This window comes from Gigantopelta aegis, chromosome 3 (assembly GCF_016097555.1).
Source record: "Gigantopelta aegis isolate Gae_Host chromosome 3, Gae_host_genome, whole genome shotgun sequence".
In the NCBI taxonomy this organism is placed as follows: Eukaryota; Metazoa; Mollusca; class Gastropoda; order Neomphalida; family Peltospiridae; genus Gigantopelta; species Gigantopelta aegis.
Window position 1 is genome coordinate 19,161,622 of NC_054701.1, and position 20,576 is coordinate 19,182,197.

The 20,576-nt window shown below is 36.0% G+C and overlaps 1 protein-coding gene across 1 annotated transcript; it reads right to left on the reverse strand.

Annotated features, from left to right (window-relative positions):
* Window positions 1-708: 708 nt before the first annotated feature.
* On the reverse strand, window positions 709-20,309 carry LOC121367643 (NEDD8-activating enzyme E1 catalytic subunit-like). The gene is made up of 16 exons (XM_041491935.1): window positions 20,263-20,309; window positions 17,407-17,504; window positions 15,610-15,690; window positions 14,774-14,856; window positions 13,921-14,001; window positions 13,420-13,463; window positions 12,427-12,491; window positions 11,605-11,760; window positions 9,654-9,756; window positions 8,790-8,903; window positions 7,467-7,520; window positions 7,121-7,157; window positions 6,413-6,494; window positions 5,574-5,674; window positions 3,234-3,352; window positions 709-2,337 (listed from the first exon to the last, which is right to left on the reverse strand). The coding sequence occupies exons 1-16, from the start codon at window positions 20,267-20,269 to the stop codon at window positions 2,234-2,236; spliced, it is 1,329 nt and encodes a 442-aa protein (XP_041347869.1). The 5' UTR covers window positions 20,270-20,309; the 3' UTR covers window positions 709-2,233.
* Window positions 20,310-20,576: the final 267 nt, after the last annotated feature.

Below are 20,576 nucleotides of genomic sequence, written 5' to 3' on the forward strand. Positions count from 1 at the left end.
GACGGGAAAAAACCCAATCAGAGAATGGATTCAATGAGGTGGTTCAATCCTATGATGAAGAACCTCAGGTCTGCCCATCTGATGTATGACTACAGTCAACATTTAGTTCAAGTCATGTTATTTTCTAACTGTGAGGCCTACATAATGGGCTTATATTACTCATATTTACAGAATAGGCTTATATTACTCAGATTTACAGAATAGGCTTATATTACTCAGATTTACAGAATGGGCTTATATTACTCAGATTTACAGAATAGGCTTATATTACTCATATTTACAGAATGGGCTTATATTACTCTGGTTTACATAATAGGTTTATATTACTCTGGTTTACATAATAGGTTTATATTACTCTGGTTTACATAATAGGTTTATATTATTCAGGTTTATATATAAAAAAAAACCTTCAGAATCCTTGAACTGTGAGGAAGAGAATAAATGTAGGAGGGAAGGTTAAATTGTTTTTCTACAGACAGCTGAACTTCTGACCCTATGCTTACAAAACCTTTAAGACTCTACTCAATCTCACATGCATACAGTTTGTATGGCGTTGCCATGACCTTAAAGTCTCAGACTATGTAAAAGTCTTGAGTCTAGACTCTTAGTTTTATAAGCATGGGGTTGGCCTTAAATCAAGGTTCAAATGTTAGCTTTCATAATGCATTTGGTTCTGTAAAACACACAAACAAACACAAACAAACTGTATTGATGGGATTTCTACTTTATCTGAAATGTCAAACATTTTAACTTCCTTCTACCACATACAAGTGTTTCACCTCTGACCAACAATGTTAAAAGTTCACATATAAATATTTGATCATCTATCACAATCTCACAGGAAATATTCCATTGGCACAATTCCATGTTCATGTCTTATGTCGGGAGTTTGAACAAGATAAAATTATTTTTGCACAAGTCCGTCTCTGGAACATTCAATACATTGTTACCACAATCTGATGTATTCATGCATAGGCGTACAGGCTTCCATTTTTTTAGGGGGGTAAGCTGGCTTTTGCCCAAAATTATGTGAAAATGCCCAAATCTGGATAACATTTACTCATATTAGCATTATAACAAGCAACTATTATAGGGCTGTAAATTAATCATCATGCATTTTTACATTGATTAGAACTAATTTTGATTGTAGAATGATAGAAATACATAATAAAAAGGTTTCAAGTTGGCACATTTTGCCTGAATGTCTGTATCATTTGTGCCCGAATTTGAGGTTTTGCTCCAGCACTAGAGAGGCAATTGCTCCGCCCCCGTCTCATACGCTTATGTATTCATGTTGTATCAGACTGATTTTGAACAGCAAATATTCTTTTAGCACAATTTCACATTAATGTAGATTCACAGGGGTCAAATTTTCATTTTAGGTGGGCTCAACTTCAGTTCAGTTTAATAACAGAAATTTAGGGCACCAAGGCAAGTTGGAGGGGCATCAATGCAAACTTTTCCTTCAAAAGAGGGGTAAGAAGGCAGCTTACTTTCTACCAAGTTTTCTCAGAAAAACATAATTTCACCCTTAGCTAATACCTAGGCCTCTAGCCTAAATAGTTTGTTGGATATGGATGACTTATATAATATTACCAAGGATAATTTTACTATTTCTTACATATACAATGTGGGGTGTGCAATCAAGGTAGGGCACCACAACATATTTCTTGCTGTCGACGTCTGATATTCGAGGAACAATGTCAAGTAAAGATGGCAACACAGGGCACAGGGCATTTTTGCCATGATGGTAAAATTCAATCCCTGGCATCAGTGGTAATAGAAAATACAGTTATTGCAATAGGATATATTCTTGTAGAGAAACAGTAAATACATTTTTAGCACTATTTCACATTCAAGCAGCGTGAATCACAACAGAAAATACACTTATAGCAATCTAACATATTCATGTACCATCTGTCGGTTGCAACAGAAAATGCATTCTGCAGCCGTGTGTGCAGGAATTATAGCTGGGGGTGGGGAGGTCTAGACTATGATGACCATAGTTTACTGGGGGGGGAGGGAGAGAGAAAAGGTCACATCATGCTCCTCCAGAAAATATATTTAAAAAAAAAAAAATAGCTCGAGCAGGGAGGGGTTTTGACCCTCAAAACCCTCCCCCTGCACATGCACCTGCACTGTTGACATGCTCGCGTTCCTGTAGGATCAGTGAGGGCACAAAGTGCACTGTTACTGAGAGTCAACACATCACAGAGTTCATGTGTGGCCGGTTTCAGCTGGCCTCCATGCTGGTCCCGATCTGTAGTCGGAAGGTGATGGAGTTGGGCGACGTCGGGTCCGCCACGTAGATCTCCTGTCCATTCAACAGACCAAGTTCTGAAATAAACAAACAAGCTGATATGTTCATTTGTAAAACCACCTACATCCTCTAGGGTGAAAATACCAAATTCGACAATCCCAAGTTCTGAAAGAAACAACCACAAGTGTCTTTTCTATCCCAATCTATTTGATTTACACCCATTCTTTAGCAAAAATATACACCTGGAAATTAATTAGGCATCACCTAGTTTAGACTGTGTGGCTTATACTTCGCAACTAATTGTGAACATTTCGTGGATATAAAACACAGAAATTAATGTGTGTGCAGAGGATACTGAAAAAGATTGACACCAAATAACACTGTTGTTCGATGTAAATATATTTAATGTATTCTAGGGAGAAAGAAATGTTTTGTAATTAAGTATGGAACTGAAATGACACTGATGTGCTTCTCATAAGTAAAGTATTCATGCCATCTCGGTAAATACCAAGTAGATACAGAATTTGTAAAAACTCTCAAAATCTGGTCAGCACAGGTGGTATATATCTTCCAATCATTGTGATTTGGAACCAAGACTACTCAAAATAACACATATCTTCCAAGAAAACTTAAATTAAACAACAGAAGTTGGGTGTCCTTACAAAGTTTGAAGAAAACTCAAATCACAAAAACATACTGTTTGTAGAAAACAGAAATGATAAAACACTGAATACCTCTGAAAAAAACTCAAATTACAACATTGGAAACCTCTGAAAGGTTTGTAGAAACCCCACAAATGATAAAACATTGGATACTTATGAAAGGCTTGTAAGAAAACTCAAATTACAAAATACTGGATACCTCTGAAAGGTTTGTAGACGACTAAAATTAAAATTACATTGGATATCTCTGAAATGTTTGTAGACAACTCAAATTACAACACAGATGTTTGTAAGGAACATAGTTTGGCTACCTTTAAGAGATTTCTTCAGGTTGTGTTTGGTCTTCTCCTCGATCGACTTGACGGTGTGGATGTACAGAGTCTTGTTGTTACCATTCACGCTGGTCGTCACGCCGGGAGACTTCATTTGACTAAAAATATACATTTTGTAAGACTAAGTTACCTCTAATGTTGTACGACAGGCAAACCCAGTGGCAGTGAGTATTGTAATGATAAAAACCAGGATCTAAAGATATTCAAATGTACAATGTAATAAGTCATTCCAATTCAAGCCCATGATGCGACAAGATGTCTCTGACTGTACTCTCGCGTTACCCCAAGGGGGGCTTGCTTGCAAGCTACGGAAGATTGTTGGAGTACCGGGTCACATACACCGAGTCACGGGCCTCCGTGACTTTGGTGTACGGCGACCCAGTCCCTTTGAAGAGGAAGAGGAAATGTGTGCCAGGAGCGGCATGGGGGGAACCAAACCTGGTGGTGAAAACCTGTCGGCACAACCGCCAGTGGCGGTTCCTTCCATTCCCAAAGATCGACAACAAGTCTCTGCACAATATGATCGGAGCGGTCTGCAACCCCGACTACTCGACTGTAGTTCGGACTCTACGTCAGCGTCAACATCTGCTGCCGATCCTCAGCGAGTCTCCAACATCACCGACAAAATAGCCAACCTTACCTAGGACAGGTAACCTCCTTTTTTGGGCTTAGTTGGACTTTAAATTTTTTGGCCATGGTTCAAACTTTTATGTTTATTTTTTTGTAAACAGTCCAACATACTTTACTTTGGCACCCGTTCAATTGCTCAAATCACCGTTAAACATTTTAGGCCGAGCAGTCAAAATTATTTTTGGAGTTAATTTCTTTAGTCCAGACATGACTAGGATGCAGCAGGTTATTCTATTTAGGACTTGGGTCTTACACCGACCACTAAATTTAATATTCCAAATTCCGCCCACCTCAAACTCACCCACACTCCTGGACTTAGTCATTGGCAAAAATCAGAGATTAAGCCAGTGACAGGCGTGCGTGAAGCTTTCGTGGCATATACGCATGTTAAACACTTACCCGACCCGACACGATGTAATAAATTATTATAATTTTTAAAAATATAATAAACTTTTTTGTTCGATTTGCAGTTGCCCCCTGAAAGCCCTCCACCCCTCTTTATCTCATATGCTTAAGTTTGATTTTAAACCATCTAATCCAGAGGTTTTTAATATTTCCAAGTGCATGCAGAATGTTTCGTAAACACTCATTGTGTAGCATGTTTGTAAACACTATGTGTAGGTTTTTAAACACTGGGAAATAAATATTATGTGATGTTTGTAAACATGTATGTCTGAAGACTCATGATGTGGTGTGTTTGTAAACATGTATGTCTGAAGACTCATGATGTGGTGTGTTTGTAAACATGTATGTCTGAAGACTCATGATGTGGTGTGTTTGTAAACGTATATGTCAATACGGTGAACACCTCAAAACTGCACCCTCTGTAAACAGGAATTCCCTCAAATTGGGACATTTTTCAAGGTCCCTTTTTTAAATATCAGTATATAACAAAATACCTCTTAAAACGTTTTGAGGTACTCACTAGGTGGTGGGTGTGTACTTGCTATGTGGTGTGTTAGTACTCACTAGGTGGTGAAAGTGTACTCACTAGGTGGTGGGTGTGTACTCACTAGGTGGTGGGTCGGTACTCATTATGTGGAGTGTTAGTACTCGCTGTGTGGTGTGTTAGTACTCACTGTGTGGTGTTTGTATTCACTATGTGGTGTGTTAGTACTCGCTGTGTGGTGTGTTTGTACTAGCTATGTGGTGTGTTAGTACTCACTATGTGGCGTGTTTGTACTCACTATGTGGAGTGTTAGTACTCGCTGTGTGGTGTGTTAGTACTCACTGTGTGGTGTGTTTGTACTCATTGTGTGGTGTGTTAGTACTCACTGTGTGGTGTTTGTATTCACTATGTGGCGTGTTTGTACTCACTATGTGGTGTGTTAGTACTCGCTGTGTGGTGTGTTTGTACTCACTATGTGGCGTGTTTGTACTCACTATGTGGTGTGTTAGTACTTGCTGTGTGGTGTGTTTGTACTCACTATGTGGTGTGTTAGTACTCGCTGTATGGTGTGTTTGTACTCACTATGTGGCGTGTTTGTACTCAGTATGTGGTGTGTTAGTACTCACTATGTGGCGTGTTTGTACTCACTATGTGGCGTGTTTGTACTCACTATGTGGTGTGTTTGTACTCACTATGTGGTGTGTTTGTACTCACTATGTGGTGTGTTAGTACTCGCTGTGTGGTGTTTGTACTCACTATGTGGTGTGTTAGTACTCGTTGTGTGGTGTGTTAGTACTCACTATGTGGTGTGTTCCACCAGGTAGGTAATTATATCCTGTAGTTTGTCATTCTCCATAAACGTCAGAGTCTGAGGAGCCTGACTGCAGCCCAGACAGTCATCCTGCAAACAAGAACACATTTAGGTCAAACAGGCATTCTTTAATTAGGAGCATTTTTATCTGTCGGGCATAAAAGACAAAAGAACACATAATATATGTATGTCAAGACATCTTTACAAACAAGAAAACAGTGGTAGTTATGTCAGTCTGGCATAACATACACAAGAAAACAACAAGATCGGATCAAACGTGGATTGTTTTCTCATTTTGTGATATTTAACCTGACCTCTACCATACATAAGAAAACAAGATTTATATTAATTAATCCACAAAAGAGCGAAATGTATCATCAGTCAGTCATTACATAAACAGCAAGATTCATGAGTGTTATTCAAATTTAGATTCCTTGAGCTTAACATTAAATGGAAGGAAGGAAATGTTTTATTTAACGATATACTCAACACATTTTATTTATGGCATCGGACATATTGTTAAGGACCATACACATATTGAGAGAGGAAACCCACTGTCGCCACTTCATGAGCTACTCTTTCCGATTAGTAGCAAGGGATCTTTTATATGAACCATCCCACAGACAGAATAGTACACACCATGGCCTTTTTTTATACCAGTTGTGGAGAACTGACTGGAACGAGAAATAGCCCAATGGGCCCACCAATTGGGATGAATCTAATCATGTATCAGGCGAGTGCTGTACCACTGAGCTACGTCCCGTCCCACACATTAAATGGTGTCTTATATTCACATATGAGTGAATAATTTAAGAAGTAAATTCTCACCCTTCTCTGTGCTTCAAACGTATAAGTGTAGACACCTTCAGTGTCGTTAAAGTTCATGTAATTGTTCAGTGGTTGACAGCAGCTGCAAGGCATAATAATTGATGTTATTTAAGATATATGGTGTTACTTAATACAAAAATTGTAATGTATGTCAGCACACAATATTTAATGTTATTTAACACACACATTGTTATGTAATATTGTAAAACATAATATCTGATGTTATATAAATCACAAATTGTAATGCAACACTTATGTAATACAATGTCTATACATTTTAGCATCCCCTACCGAGATATTTTATAACTTTAAGACCACCCCCCTTTAAATTATGTAACATTCTTGTCAACTTCCCTCCCCCAATCTTTCATGGTCAACATGTCATAATTTAGTTTTCCATTTGTGATTCTGATTTGTTTCTTTTGTATTAAAAACAAAAATACTACTTAAGTCTTGAAATATATCCCCTTCCAACTTCCACACTTTGTAATCTCACGATGGCACCTCCCACAGAAAATGACATAATTGTTACATGACCCCATTCACATCGTTAATTTAATAAACTGACCATACTGGTATTATTTGTGATCACTTTCAGGAAGTCCAGCCTACTAACCCTAAAAAGTGATTGCTATCATAATAAACATACTTTTAGTTTTGTTATTTTGATTATGAAATAAATGTGTTGTTATTTTATGTTTTAATTACCTGGTTGCCAGCTTAAACACCTCAGTGGCACAAGCAGCTGTAAGAAAATTAAAATCTAGTCAAAGCATGACAAGTAATTTATTCGTCAACTAACAATTTATTTATTCCTTAAACTATGACTACCATCTATAGTTATTTTAAATACTTAAAACACAAAACGGTAAATTTTGCATCAAAAATGAGAAATAAAATTATTCTAATTGTTTAACAAAGAATGAGAGACAAAATACTTTAGAATATTCGACAGTCTCTCTAGTTATCTTGTTTGTTGATAGTAAGAAACCTGAGTAATAAAATACACGTGATTGTCAATCTTGGAGAGAGATTGTAAAATGTTTCCTCTTACCTGCAATAACAGCATTTGTGGATGCAACAGCAGGAATGATGCGCTTAACCACACCTTCAACACAACAAAATAAAACAAATAGTAAACACAGTTAACTATAATTATACACTTGAAATTAAACAAATAGTAAACACAGTTAACTATAGTTATACACTTGAAATTAAACAAATAGTAAACAGTTAACTATAGTTATACACTTAATAAAATAAACATATAGTAAATACAGTTAAGAATAATTATAACAGTACATTGTATTGCAAACTTAACTATCATATTTTCCTATTTGTTATGCACCAGTTTATAATGCTTTATAAATGCATCCTTCCCTCCCCCCAAATTGAAACATTTGTCCCCCCTTAAAAAAAGCACATTCTAGTCTATGTGTAATGATTTATTGTTACATGATAGTACTTTTTATGATTCAATAATAACTCTAGTGTAATGATACTACTTTGAATGAGTCAATATGTAACTCCAATACTATGATAGTACATGTATCTTGTGTGAGTCGATAATTTATCAGTGCTGTAACAGCACCTTGTGTAATTCGATAATTACTACTAGTACTGTTATCATACCTTGATAATTAACTCCTTGATAATGATATGAATAGATCTTGTGTGTGTGATAATTCCTACCAGTAATTAACAACAGTGCTATAACAGTACCTTGTGTGAGTAAATAACTACTACTAGTACTATTATAGTACCTTGATAATTAACTCCTTGATAATGATATGATAGTATCTTGTGTGTGTGATAATTCCTACCAGTAATTAACAACAGTGCTATAACAGTACATTGTGTGAGTCGATAATTACTACTAGTACTATTATAGTACCTTGATAATTAACTCCTTGATAATGATATGATAGTACCTTGTGTGTGTGATAATTCCTACCAGTAATTAACAACAGTGCTATAACAGTACATTGTGTGAGTCGATAATTACTACTAGTACTATTATAGTACCTTGATAATTAACTCCTTGATAATGATATGATAGTACCTTGTGTGTGTGATAATTACTACCAGTAATTAACAACAGTGCTATAACAGTACCTTGTGTGAGTCGATAATTACTACTAGTACTATTATAGTACCTTGATAATTAACTCCTTGATAATGATATGATAGTATCTTGTGTGTGTGATAATTCCTACCAGTAATTAACAACAGTGCTATAACAGTACCTTGTGTGAGTCGATAATTACTACTAGTACTATTATAGTACCTTGATAATTAACTCCTTGATAATGATATGATAGTACCTTGTGTGTGTGATAATTACTACCAGTAATTAACAACAGTGCTATAACAGTACCTTGTGTGAGTCGATAATTAACTCCAGTAATCTTATATTTATTCGCTCTGATTTGTGACTTCTCTAGGATCCAGGATATATGTTTGGGGTCATCTCCATCTATTGGTGTACCAGCTAAAATAAAACACATAATAAATGAGCTTTTTCTATCAGCTGAAAGTACAACAGAATAAATTGAGGAAATTCAGGTCCCATAAAAATGATCTACTTTAATAAAAAATGATTTACAATTGAATGTATGACTTGGTTACAACAAACAGATGAACAAACATAGTTTTCCTACTTGCTAAATTATCTTTTATATTTCTAGAAGTAGGACATCCATTTTCATTGCTCTACCACATGTACACTTTTATGTGAACATAAGCTATTCATAGATTTTTGCAAGCATACACTGTCAAGTGAGTATGTTTTCAAATATGACTTTAAAAAAGGAGAGATGCATACTGTAAATCATGAAATTAATGCATTTTTTAATCATTAAATCCACCACCAATAATAATGTTGTTTTGTTTCATTGGGGAACCTTTGTGATGTACATGTGTGTGCATGCGTGAGTGTATTGTGTGTGTGCATGCGTGAGTGTATTGTGTGTGTGCATGTGTGAGTGTGTATGTGTGAGTGTGTATGTGTGTGTGTTATTTGTTTATTTTTTTGGTGGTGGTGGTTAAACACTGTATCTGTTAAAAAGCAAGCAATGTTTAGGTCAAAAGAAACTAACCAAGTTGGTAAATAATATTATATGAAAAACATTGAAATGAAGTACATTCTAAAAAAAATTAAAATATGTATAGTTATCCCTATCCCAATCTAATAATAATATTATGATGCATCACGGTAAGATTATGAGTTATCATAACTTACCACCAAATGGATCTTCTTTCGGCCACTGCAGTATCCTAACATACTCAATGCAGTGTTCTGGAAGTCGAGGTGTGTGGGCTATGGTGCACAATGGAAAATTTACCTAAATAAAGACAACACTCACATATATGTATATATATTTATATTAGTCAGAAAACATTCAGAGTTATTAACATTTTGCTGAGCTTACAAACCATATGTTGGGGGGTCAGTTTTAGAGTATGCTTCTAAAACAAACCAAAATGACAAATTTTGTTTACTACATACTTTTAGTGTGTGGCGGGGTAATGTTGACAGTTGTACAAAAAAGTAAGTATTACATTAAGTCCACATCTGGAGTCACACAAACAAATAACTTTCACAGAAAAGTGTCACATTTATATAATATTCTATAAACAAACATTAAGCAAGGTCAGCTCTTTTTTTGTTGTTCTTGTTAGTATTTTTGCAGTACTTGTAACTATTAACTCATATAATACAAAATAGTTACCTGCAGTAATTTCTTGTTACCAGCAGTAATTTCTATAATCAAATCATCTCAACTCAGATCAAGGTTATGACTGGGTAATAACTAACTTGAGGTGGGTACAGATCGAGGTTATGACTGGGTAATAACTAACTTGAGGTGGGTACAGATCGAGGTTATGACTGGGTAATAACTAACTTGAGGTGGGTACAGATCGAGGTTATGACTGGGTAATAACTAACTTGAGGTGGGTACAGATTGAGATTATGACTGGGTAATAACTAACTTCAGGTGGGTACAGATCAAGGTTATGACTTGGTAACTAACTTCAGGTGGGTACAGATCGAGGTTATGACTGGGTAACTAACTTGAGGTGGGTATAGATCGAGGTTATGACTGGGTAACTAACTTGAGGTGGGTATAGATCGAGGTTGTGACTGGGTATCTAACTTGAGGTGGGTATAGATCGAGGTTATGATTTGTTAACTAACTTGAGGTGGGTGTAGATCGAGGTTATGACTGGGTAACTAACAAGGTGGGTGTAGATCGAGGTTATGACTTGGTAACTAACTTGAGGTGGGTATAGATCGAGGTTATGACTTGGTAACTAACTTGAGGTGGGTATAGATCGAGGTTATGACTGGGTAACTAACTTGAGGTGGGTATAGATCGAGGTTATGACTGGGTAACTAACTTGAGGTGGGTATAGATCGAGGTTATGACTGGGTAACTAACTTGAGGTGGGTATAGATTGAGGTTATGACTGGGTAACTAACTTGAGGTGGGTATAGATCAAGGTTATGACTGGGTAACTAACTTGAGGTGGGTACAGATTGAGGTTATGACTGGGTAACTAACTTGAGGTGGGTACAGATCAAGGTTATGTCTGGGTAATAACTAACTTCAGGTGGGTACAGATTGAGATAATGACTTGGTAACTAACTTGAGGTGGGTATAGATCAAGGTTATGACTGGGTAACTAACTTGAGGTGGGTACAGATCAAGGTTATGTCTGGGTAATAACTAACTTCAGGTGGGTACAGATTGAGATAATGACTTGGTAACTAACTTGAGGTGGGTATAGATCAAGGTTATGACTGGGTAACTAACTTGAGGTGGGTACAGATCAAGGTTATGTCTGGGTAATAACTAACTTCAGGTGGGTACAGATTGAGGTAATGACTTGATAACTAACTTGAGGTGGGTATAGATCAAGGTTATGACTGGGTAACTAACTTGAGGTGGGTACAGATCAAGGTTATGACTTGGTAACTAACTTGAGGTGGGTACAGATTGAGATAATGACTTGGTAACTAACTTGAGGTGGGTATAGATCAAGGTTATGACTGGGTAACTAACTTGAGGTGGGTACAGATCATGGTTATGTCTGGGTAATAACTAACTTGAGGTGGGTACAGATCGAGGTTATGGCTTGGTAACTAACTTGAGGTGGGTACAGATCAAGGTTATGACTTGGTAACTAACTTGAGGTGGGTACAGATCGAGAGTGCACTCAACACAAGCTGTCATCCCTGGCAGGATAACTCGAGCATTTCCCTTGAATCCTTCCGTTCCTCCATCCACCATCGGAATGATGCTGCTCTGATCCAGCTCTCCATCTTTGTAATTCAGCATACTTATCTACAAGACAAATACTCAAGTCATGTATCATTATAATTCAGCACTGGTGTAATTCAGCATACTTATCTACAAGACAAATACTCAAGTCATGTATCATTATAATTCAGCACCGAGGTTGGGGTTTTGGTTATCAACCATGCTGATAGTATGCATAAATCTCCAGTGGTTATCAAATACACTGAGATTTATAAAAAATACAATGGCCATTTCACTGAATATTTTTTTTTATAGAAATGTCATATCATTTATTAAGCATGCAGGCAAATGGTAATAACTGTACATGAAAGAAAAGTTTAAAAGTTTGTTTTGTTTAACACCACCACAAGAGCACATTGATTTGTTAACTATTTGGTATTTTTTGACATATAGTCTTAAGAGAGGAAAGCCTGTAAAAAATTCCATAAGTAGGAAGAGATCTTTTATATGCACCATCCCACAGACAGGATAGCACATACCATGGCCTTTGATATACCAGACATGGTAAACTGGATGCAATGGTAAATAGCCCAATGGGCCACCAACAGGGATCGACCCTAGACCGATCGTGCACTTTACCACTGGGCTACATCCCGCCCATACATAAAAGGGAATGTTTTTCAAATCTGAAATTTGTTTTTAATAAAATGTGTTTGAAACACTTGACTCATCAAACTTGACACATCTTACCAGCATTCCATTTATCCATCTTCTCGCTACAATTGAGTCTAAGCCACACACCAGTATATGAAATTCTGAAAAACAATCAGATGTATTAAATAATTATATTAATATTATTATATATAGTTATGAATGTAAAACAAAAAGGGTAATGTCTTCATTGTCTCACACACTCTCTCTCACTCACTCACACTCACACTCACACTCACACACTCACACACACACACACACACACACACACACACTCACTCACTCACTCACTCACTCACTCACTCACTCACTCACTCACTCACTCACTCACTCACTCACTCTCTCTCTCTCTCTCTCTCTCTCTCTCTCTCTCTCTCTCTCTCTCTCTCTCTCCACCCGTATTGATAATCATGAAAATTTCAAAGAATAAACATATAAAGTGAAGAATGAAGAACTATTGTGTGTAGGAAATAAATATTTAATCTCGTTCTCTGTAAACTCCAGAATATCTTGAGGTCAAGAAATTGTCTTATGACGTAATTTTTACAAACAATTATTATGTTATCTTGAATCAATGATATCTCAAATTTCTTGGTTTAGTCCCTTCAACATTGAGACAATGACAACTGACCGTACATTAAGTTATGTTTTAAGAATAATTCAGATGGATAGGAAATAAATAGACGTAATTATATTAATTTAAATCTTAAGAATTTAAGTGGAAAATTGTAAACAATATTAAAAATAAACACAACCACTCCATTCCTTGTACTCCTGTAGTCTCCTCCATTCCTGTCAACACATAAAACCACTGTAACTAATCATATGTAGATATGGCCTGGACTCCGATATTGTAAAACCATTGTAAGCTATGACATTAGTATGGTGTGTGCAGGAGTCATTTTATGTTATGAGGATCTCTTCAATTCACAAAATGTAACAGGGAAATAAACAGATAGTGGTAGAGCAAGATTTACAAGACTAAATATGGGGGGGGGGGGGGGGGGGGTGTGTATAACCATGCCAACTCACGTCTATAGAATGATTCATCATAGTCTTGAATCTTAGCAAAATGTCTGCCCAGCATTAAGGAATATAATTGTAAACTCCACATTATTTACCAAAACCAGAAAATATAAAAGCTGTGAGAATAAAGCAAGTTAAAAAAAGCAACCTCACCCAGTTTGGCCTAACCTTTTCTAGACTAATTTATTTTCTAGTATTCTGTTGATGATAGCCCAAGTAAAATACTTTTTCAATTGTTAGATTTTATAAAAGACACAAACATACATGCTTTATTACTACACAAATCACTGCAAAATATCTGGTCAAAATTGCTAGTTTTGTGGGTGTTTTTTGCAGGAATTGCAATTGGTGATCTCTATCAAGGGCAATAATGATGTAAACAAATCAACCTTAATTAGACATAACCGGGCAAATAATATATAATGAATGAATGAATGAATTTTTAACAACACCCCAGCACTAAATTACAACAAATGAAAGAGGTCCTGATTATATCTTGAAGGATACGCTACAACGTTACATCCTGGTACTCTTGTGTTGACAAAATCTGCCGCAACCTGTGCCTTGGTCTTACCAACATCTTTTGATCTGGAATGAACAGATCAATGGATCAAGACAGACATACAACACAAACTTATTGAACAATCAGTTAATTCCAAAACAGCATGAAAGGAAATGTATACTCAACAACAAAAGTTTAGCAAACAATAGATTTGCCATGGTTGAATAAACTTTAAAGAAAACCAGGTCCTCCTGTTGTGTTAAGGCAAAGGTTGATGAGTTTATGTTGTTTGTAAATGGTCAACATTTCAGATATTAATACTAATGAATAAAAATAGGTTAATTTATAAATGTTATGCCATTTCTTTTAACATTAGCTAAATTTTCTTTGTTGAGTATATATTTAATGACATCTTATTCTTAGCACATTGGAGGAAACGTCTATTGTTTTGTGTTTTTCGGAATACTTCCTGCAACAGCTGATTGGTCAGGTTACGAGGTCAGGTTAATGCTGAAAAGAAATCTGAACTATGGCTATTTAGTATCTGCATTTAGCTATTTCGATACTTGGTCTAGAGACACAAACACCCACCCACAAACAGAGACAGGGACAGATAGCACACTGCCGTCACATAAGCTTCTATCGAAAAGCAGCAGGGGATCCTTTAAATGCAGGACAGCCTTTGGTGTACCAGTTATGTGGTACTGGTTATGACAGGCAAAAAAGCACATCAACCTGCTTTATTTGTCTATAACTACTTGTATCTAAATATAGCATGTCATGTGGTCTATTTACAAATGACATTGTCACCTGTGTTTGAAAAAAAAGGGAGAAATATTTGACTGTGTCTCAATTTACCTGAAAAGGAACTGTCTGTTCAGATTGGAGACGTCAATGGTATCCATGTCAACGATGTCAATATTTCGGAAACCAATCAGAGCCTGTATTTTAAACATGTTATAATCAACAGTTATCAACAACTAGAAAAACCAGCCAGAGCCTGCAAAAACCCCTCTAAAAACAGTTACTGATTGTTTTGTCCACCTGTTGTTTGCTAACCCATTTTTTATTAATGCATTAATCTTGGATCATCAGTTACAAGGTAATAACCAGGGGCCTAATTCACAAAGGTCTCCTAGCCTCTGCTAGACAACAAAGTATCCTCTTTGCAAGTCTTTTAGCATTGCACTGTGAGATGGCAAAGTTACGAGAGTTTAGTGAATTAGGTCTCAGGTTACACAACATGAAATGGATTACGGGAACGTCTTGCATGTGATAGCCCATTTCATAGGTATGTTAATCAAGTGTTCTGTTTTCAGAGGACTGTGCCAAATTAAAGTTGGTGTTGTACGACAGGCAACAACTAGAAATGTGGCTTTATCATAACCTTTTCCGCGCTGAATTAGTTGTGGTGATTAGTATTATATTTGTAGCCATAGTGATTACAGAAAGATATGAATCAGCTGTCACGGTGGTTAATGATAGATGTGTATCATAATAATAATTAGTCACAGATATGCATTGGGTTCCATGGTGATTACTGATAGATACATATATGCATTAGTTATCGTCATATTGATTAATGGTAGATATGTATCATAATGGTGATATGTACAATGGTTGCCATTGTGATGATTTATAGGTATGCATTGGTTGCCATAGTGATTAGCGATATATTATTGTGGTCAACTTGCCAAGTCCTTAAGCAGCTCACAACCCAGTCCTCCAGCACCGATGACTAAAATCTTGCACACATCCTGAAGAAACATCAATGTCTGGAGAAAAAAAATTCTAAATGATTATGGTACTTATTTATCAAAAAAATGTTTGTTTTTTTAAATTACTTGTGTAAATTATAACATCTGGAGGATAATTTGTATTTCAAAATTAGGATGTAAAAATATGAAGTCCAGCACAGGACTATATAAAGTTAAAATTTATTTTGTTCAATGACATCATCAGAGCATACTGATTTATTAGATTTCACTGGCTATTAGATGTTCAACATTTGGTTATTTGACAAGTACATGACACACACACAGACAATCTACAACATCTTCCATTAGGATGTTAAAGGATCATTTATATACTTTCTCTCGCAGACAGGAAATAAGAATAGTGCCCAGGTGGTAGCCCACGTGCAGGTTACCATAAATTATGTGTATGGCAATCTACAGGTTCAGTGCTCAGTAATCATGCGGCTGCCTCAATCGTCTAGTACCTTCTTGCCCTAAACAATGACCATCCACGCCATCATACCCCAGGCCTGCGAGAGCAATAGTTTCATTCATGCATCACTCGCATAAGTATAGTTTCGCGTGACCAATTTTTCATTCCCGCATTGAATTTATGACACCATTTACATGGTCATGTCGGATTAAGTAAAAACAAAAAGGGTTACCTAAAAAAAAAAATTATCAGAGGCCTGTAGCCTTAAATTAAACAAGCCATTTTCAGTAATTAATTCTAACATGACCTTTGTAAAACACCCAGTAAATGCACAGCTATGCATTCTGATTTTACAACACATTCAAGAAGCATTCAGTTACCATTATTATTCCTTCACAATCACACCGAGTCACTGACACTTTTTTACTCATTCATATCATTATTCTTGCTGTACTAATATTTGCGAGAATAATTCGTATTAAAGCAGCATACAGTTAATAAAAATTTACATGGTGGTGTTTTTGTTTAAACATTTTTATGGAGAATGAAGTACTGTTCTTGAATCATGATAACCTTCTGGTAATCTGAATGACAATTCTTGATGTATTTAGATGCCTGCATCACATATACCAGTCATGGGGCATTGTTTGGGACGGGAAAAAAACAAACAATAAGAGATTGGGTCCACTGAGGTGGATTGATCATATGATGCAAACACCTCAGTCAAGGGCTCCACCGACTAAGCTAAATCCCACCCCTCAGGATATATTTAGAGAATACTCTACGAGGCAATACCGTTTATCTTGCACGAGTATCTTGGTGAGGGAAGGACATCATTTCACGAGTGCAAGATAAACGGTACTGAGTATTCTATTTATTACCCATTTTCAATATTTATGATTTTATTGAAGATTTTCTAAAAATACTGTTGTTGAAAATAAGTTTGCAAGTTGAGAACAAGAAGCAGTGTTGCATCATAGCTGTGACGTACGTATTACTGATGACATAAATTAGATGTTGACATGACTTTCACCATGGAAAGTATTCTTACACACCATTAACCGCCTATAGTGAAGCACTGTGTGTGATGTCCAAAATGTATCTAGGGGAAGATTATTTTTTTCCTTCCCTAGGGAAAGATCACTTTTCTTTTTCCACTTCTCTCTGCCCATATTGGTAATAAATATACTCAAGACCTGGTTCAAAATCAGGATATAGAGTTTACCTCTGTACATGGTTCACAATCAGGATATACAAAGTCTACATCAAGTCCTGGTTAAAAATCTGGGTTTGCAACTAAAAAGTCTAGATGTGTACTCTACCTCAGGACTTGGTTCAAAATCCGGATGAGCAAATGGTCCACCTCGCTCAAGCAACTTCTTGATGTGATTCCATCTTCCAGGCCAGTCGGAATCCATATCTGTTGCAAGTTAAGAGATAAAGTTGTTAAATATAATAATTATTATTTTACATCAAAATGTACTGTGAGACTCCTCAAAACCAGACCGTCTGTAAACTAGAATTCCCTCAAACACAGATGTTTTTCACAGTCCCTTTTTAACTATCAATACAGGTAATAACCTCTCTAAATCAGATATCTGTTAAAACCACTTTTTATTTCATCCAGTGATGTCCAGTTTAGGGGATTTCACTATGCCACATCTGAGAAAATTAATTATCTGTGAATTCAGTAACTTGTGTGGTATGATCAGAAAGCTATTTATGTCTAGTTTCCAAACTGTTTAGTTCTTAGATACACCTAGCCATTCTTAAGTTACACCCATATGATTTGACATTTCTATAGGAGATTATTCAGTGAAATACACGTTGCATTATTAATGCCTCTCAGTATATTTCAGGACATTTAAGTTTCAAAATTTTCAGGGAGCGTATACTCTTGGGTTACTTTAGAAATTCCAGTGTTTTGCGCTCTCGATATTAGCCTGACACACAGACTCAGTCAGAGACTGCTTAGATCCTGTTACAAATTTTCCTGCACGGGTGTCTACTCAATGTTCTTTAACATTCAGTCAATTAAATGTTAACTGCATGTACATTTAATATATCAATTTAATTGGGAAACAAATGCGAAAATTTGCAGATGCCCCCCACCCCCCTGTCTCATATGCTTATGAGTTATAGTTTTCTAACATGCACAACCTATCCGAAGTCTGTGAATGGCCTCGTGGTCCTGGCCAAGCTTTGAAATGGTGGACGACGCTTGTTGCAGACCATGGAATTACAAAAATTCCAAGTGTACAAAAGGGATAACGTGGCAGTTTGTGTTCGGAAATTTCTGCGGACAACTGAATTGTACATTTTAGTCGTCCGGACAAATTTTTACTCCTCTGGGGCAAGCAGACAATTACTTTTGGCCAGCCCTGTGCATGCATGATTATCTCATCCGTTATTTAGCTTGTGACTCTGTTGTATTTAATTCAATAATGCTGTAAAATGCATCTGAAAGGTCCTATTTTTTTTTACAAACCATCCCAAACTCTCCCCTCATCGCATGAAATACAACTGTGTCCAGTGTATTGGCACACTTGATATTTTAATCAAGTATGCTTAGGAAGTTATCAAGTCATCAAATCCGAAATCGTTTTGGATACAAGGGGGTCACTATATTTATGCACCATTTTAAAATGTTTTACTACAGACATAAAACAACTTGTAGTGTATTTCAGATTATGCACTGCTTCATTTGTGAGGGACACATTTTATTAAGTATTTCACAGTGTTCACATAGAAAATGATCCTTGAATGGTTAGGTGTGCCGATACACCGGACAGCACTGTATAACCGTGTCCGGTGTATCAGCGCACTTGATATTTTGCTGAAGTATGCTTAGGAAGTTGTCATGTTGTCGGTATTTTTAACGAATTAAAGTTCAATTTCTTTTTCAATGGTTAATCAAGTATCAACATATTTATTGTTAAGGATGCAATTAATTTTTTTTTAGAATTATCAATAATTATATCATAATTTCAAAATAAATCATTCAACTGTTTTCGTCTATATAAATGCGAAGTAGGTCAGCCTTACTGATATTAAGAATGTTAAAACCAGTCTGAAAACACCTTTCCCGCATTTTTTAAATTATAGTAAACAGTATAAATGTAAAAAAAATTGTTCGGTTATTTTTATTTAAACTGAAAAGGAAAACACAGACAAATGCAAACAAAACGAAAATTTTACACCTTAATTGACAGTCATTCCAGTTCACAATTGTCACATTGTTGTAAAAAATAAAAGCGAAATAAGATCCATGTGTGTGCACAATCTACCCGAGAAAAATAAAATCCATGTAGGCATCTTAGCCATGCATGACAATGAACATGTATGCATCTGCAGTACTGTGCCACTCAAGAAAACATTTCCGAAACTGATCATGAGATGGGTCATGTGTGCTTGTTAATTTTCATAGTAATATTTTTAACAAGACAAAATAAAAAAGTACTAAAATAAGTTTGGGACAATAGTGTAGCGTTTATGGGCTAAAAATTAGGTCATGGGCGGTCTATAAATAGCGGGGTCAACGATCCACATCTACTGCGCCAAATCACTGGACATGCAAATGGTTTTGGATACAAGGGGGTGCCTATATTTATGCACCATTTTAAAATGTTTATTTACTACAGACATAAAACAATTTGTAGTGTATTTCAGATTATGCACTGCTTCATTGGTGAGAGACACATTTTATTAAGTATTTCACAGTGTTCACATAGAAAATGGTCCTTGAATGCTTAGGTGCGCCGATACACCGGACATCATTGTACTATTTTCAGAGACAAAGTCAGAAATGACCGTCATATTTTTTTCTTTGCAGGACATATTTTCTTCGGCCTACAATTAAAATAAAAGTAATAATAATAATAATAATAACAATAATAATAATAATAATAATAAATAATAATAATAATGCCATATTTTGCTTCCTATTTCGAGCCCTATAATTATTAAACTGATCATCAGCTGCTCATTGAAATTCAAGAATGTCAAAACCTCCAAGCTTGACCGTCAGACCGGTGTTATATTTTGATCGTTTCAATATCTCCCAAGCAATACTGTGTTACTTTGCGATGTTGTGATGATAGAAATTGCCATCACTTTTATGATTTATCACATTAATATAAATGTGATTAAGAATTAAAACAAAGTGATAAATGTTTTACCGTTCATGGATCAGAATAAAGACTACTTTCGTTTGCTAGTTTTTCAGGATGTGATACGCATGTATGAAACGACTTTTAAGCATATGACAGTGTGTACGGTGGATTTGAAGTACCAACCGTTTATGCTCCAAGCTAGTTCGCCCTCGGTTATTTGCCTCAGTTTGTACTACATACATTATAGTTCGCTAATGGGAACCAATTGCGCTCACGCGCGCGCGCGTGTGCGTGTGTGTTTGTGTTATTTGACGTATTTTTCTCACATTTAATTAAAATATATGAATGCATAAAATAAATAAAAGTTATGCACTGCTCTT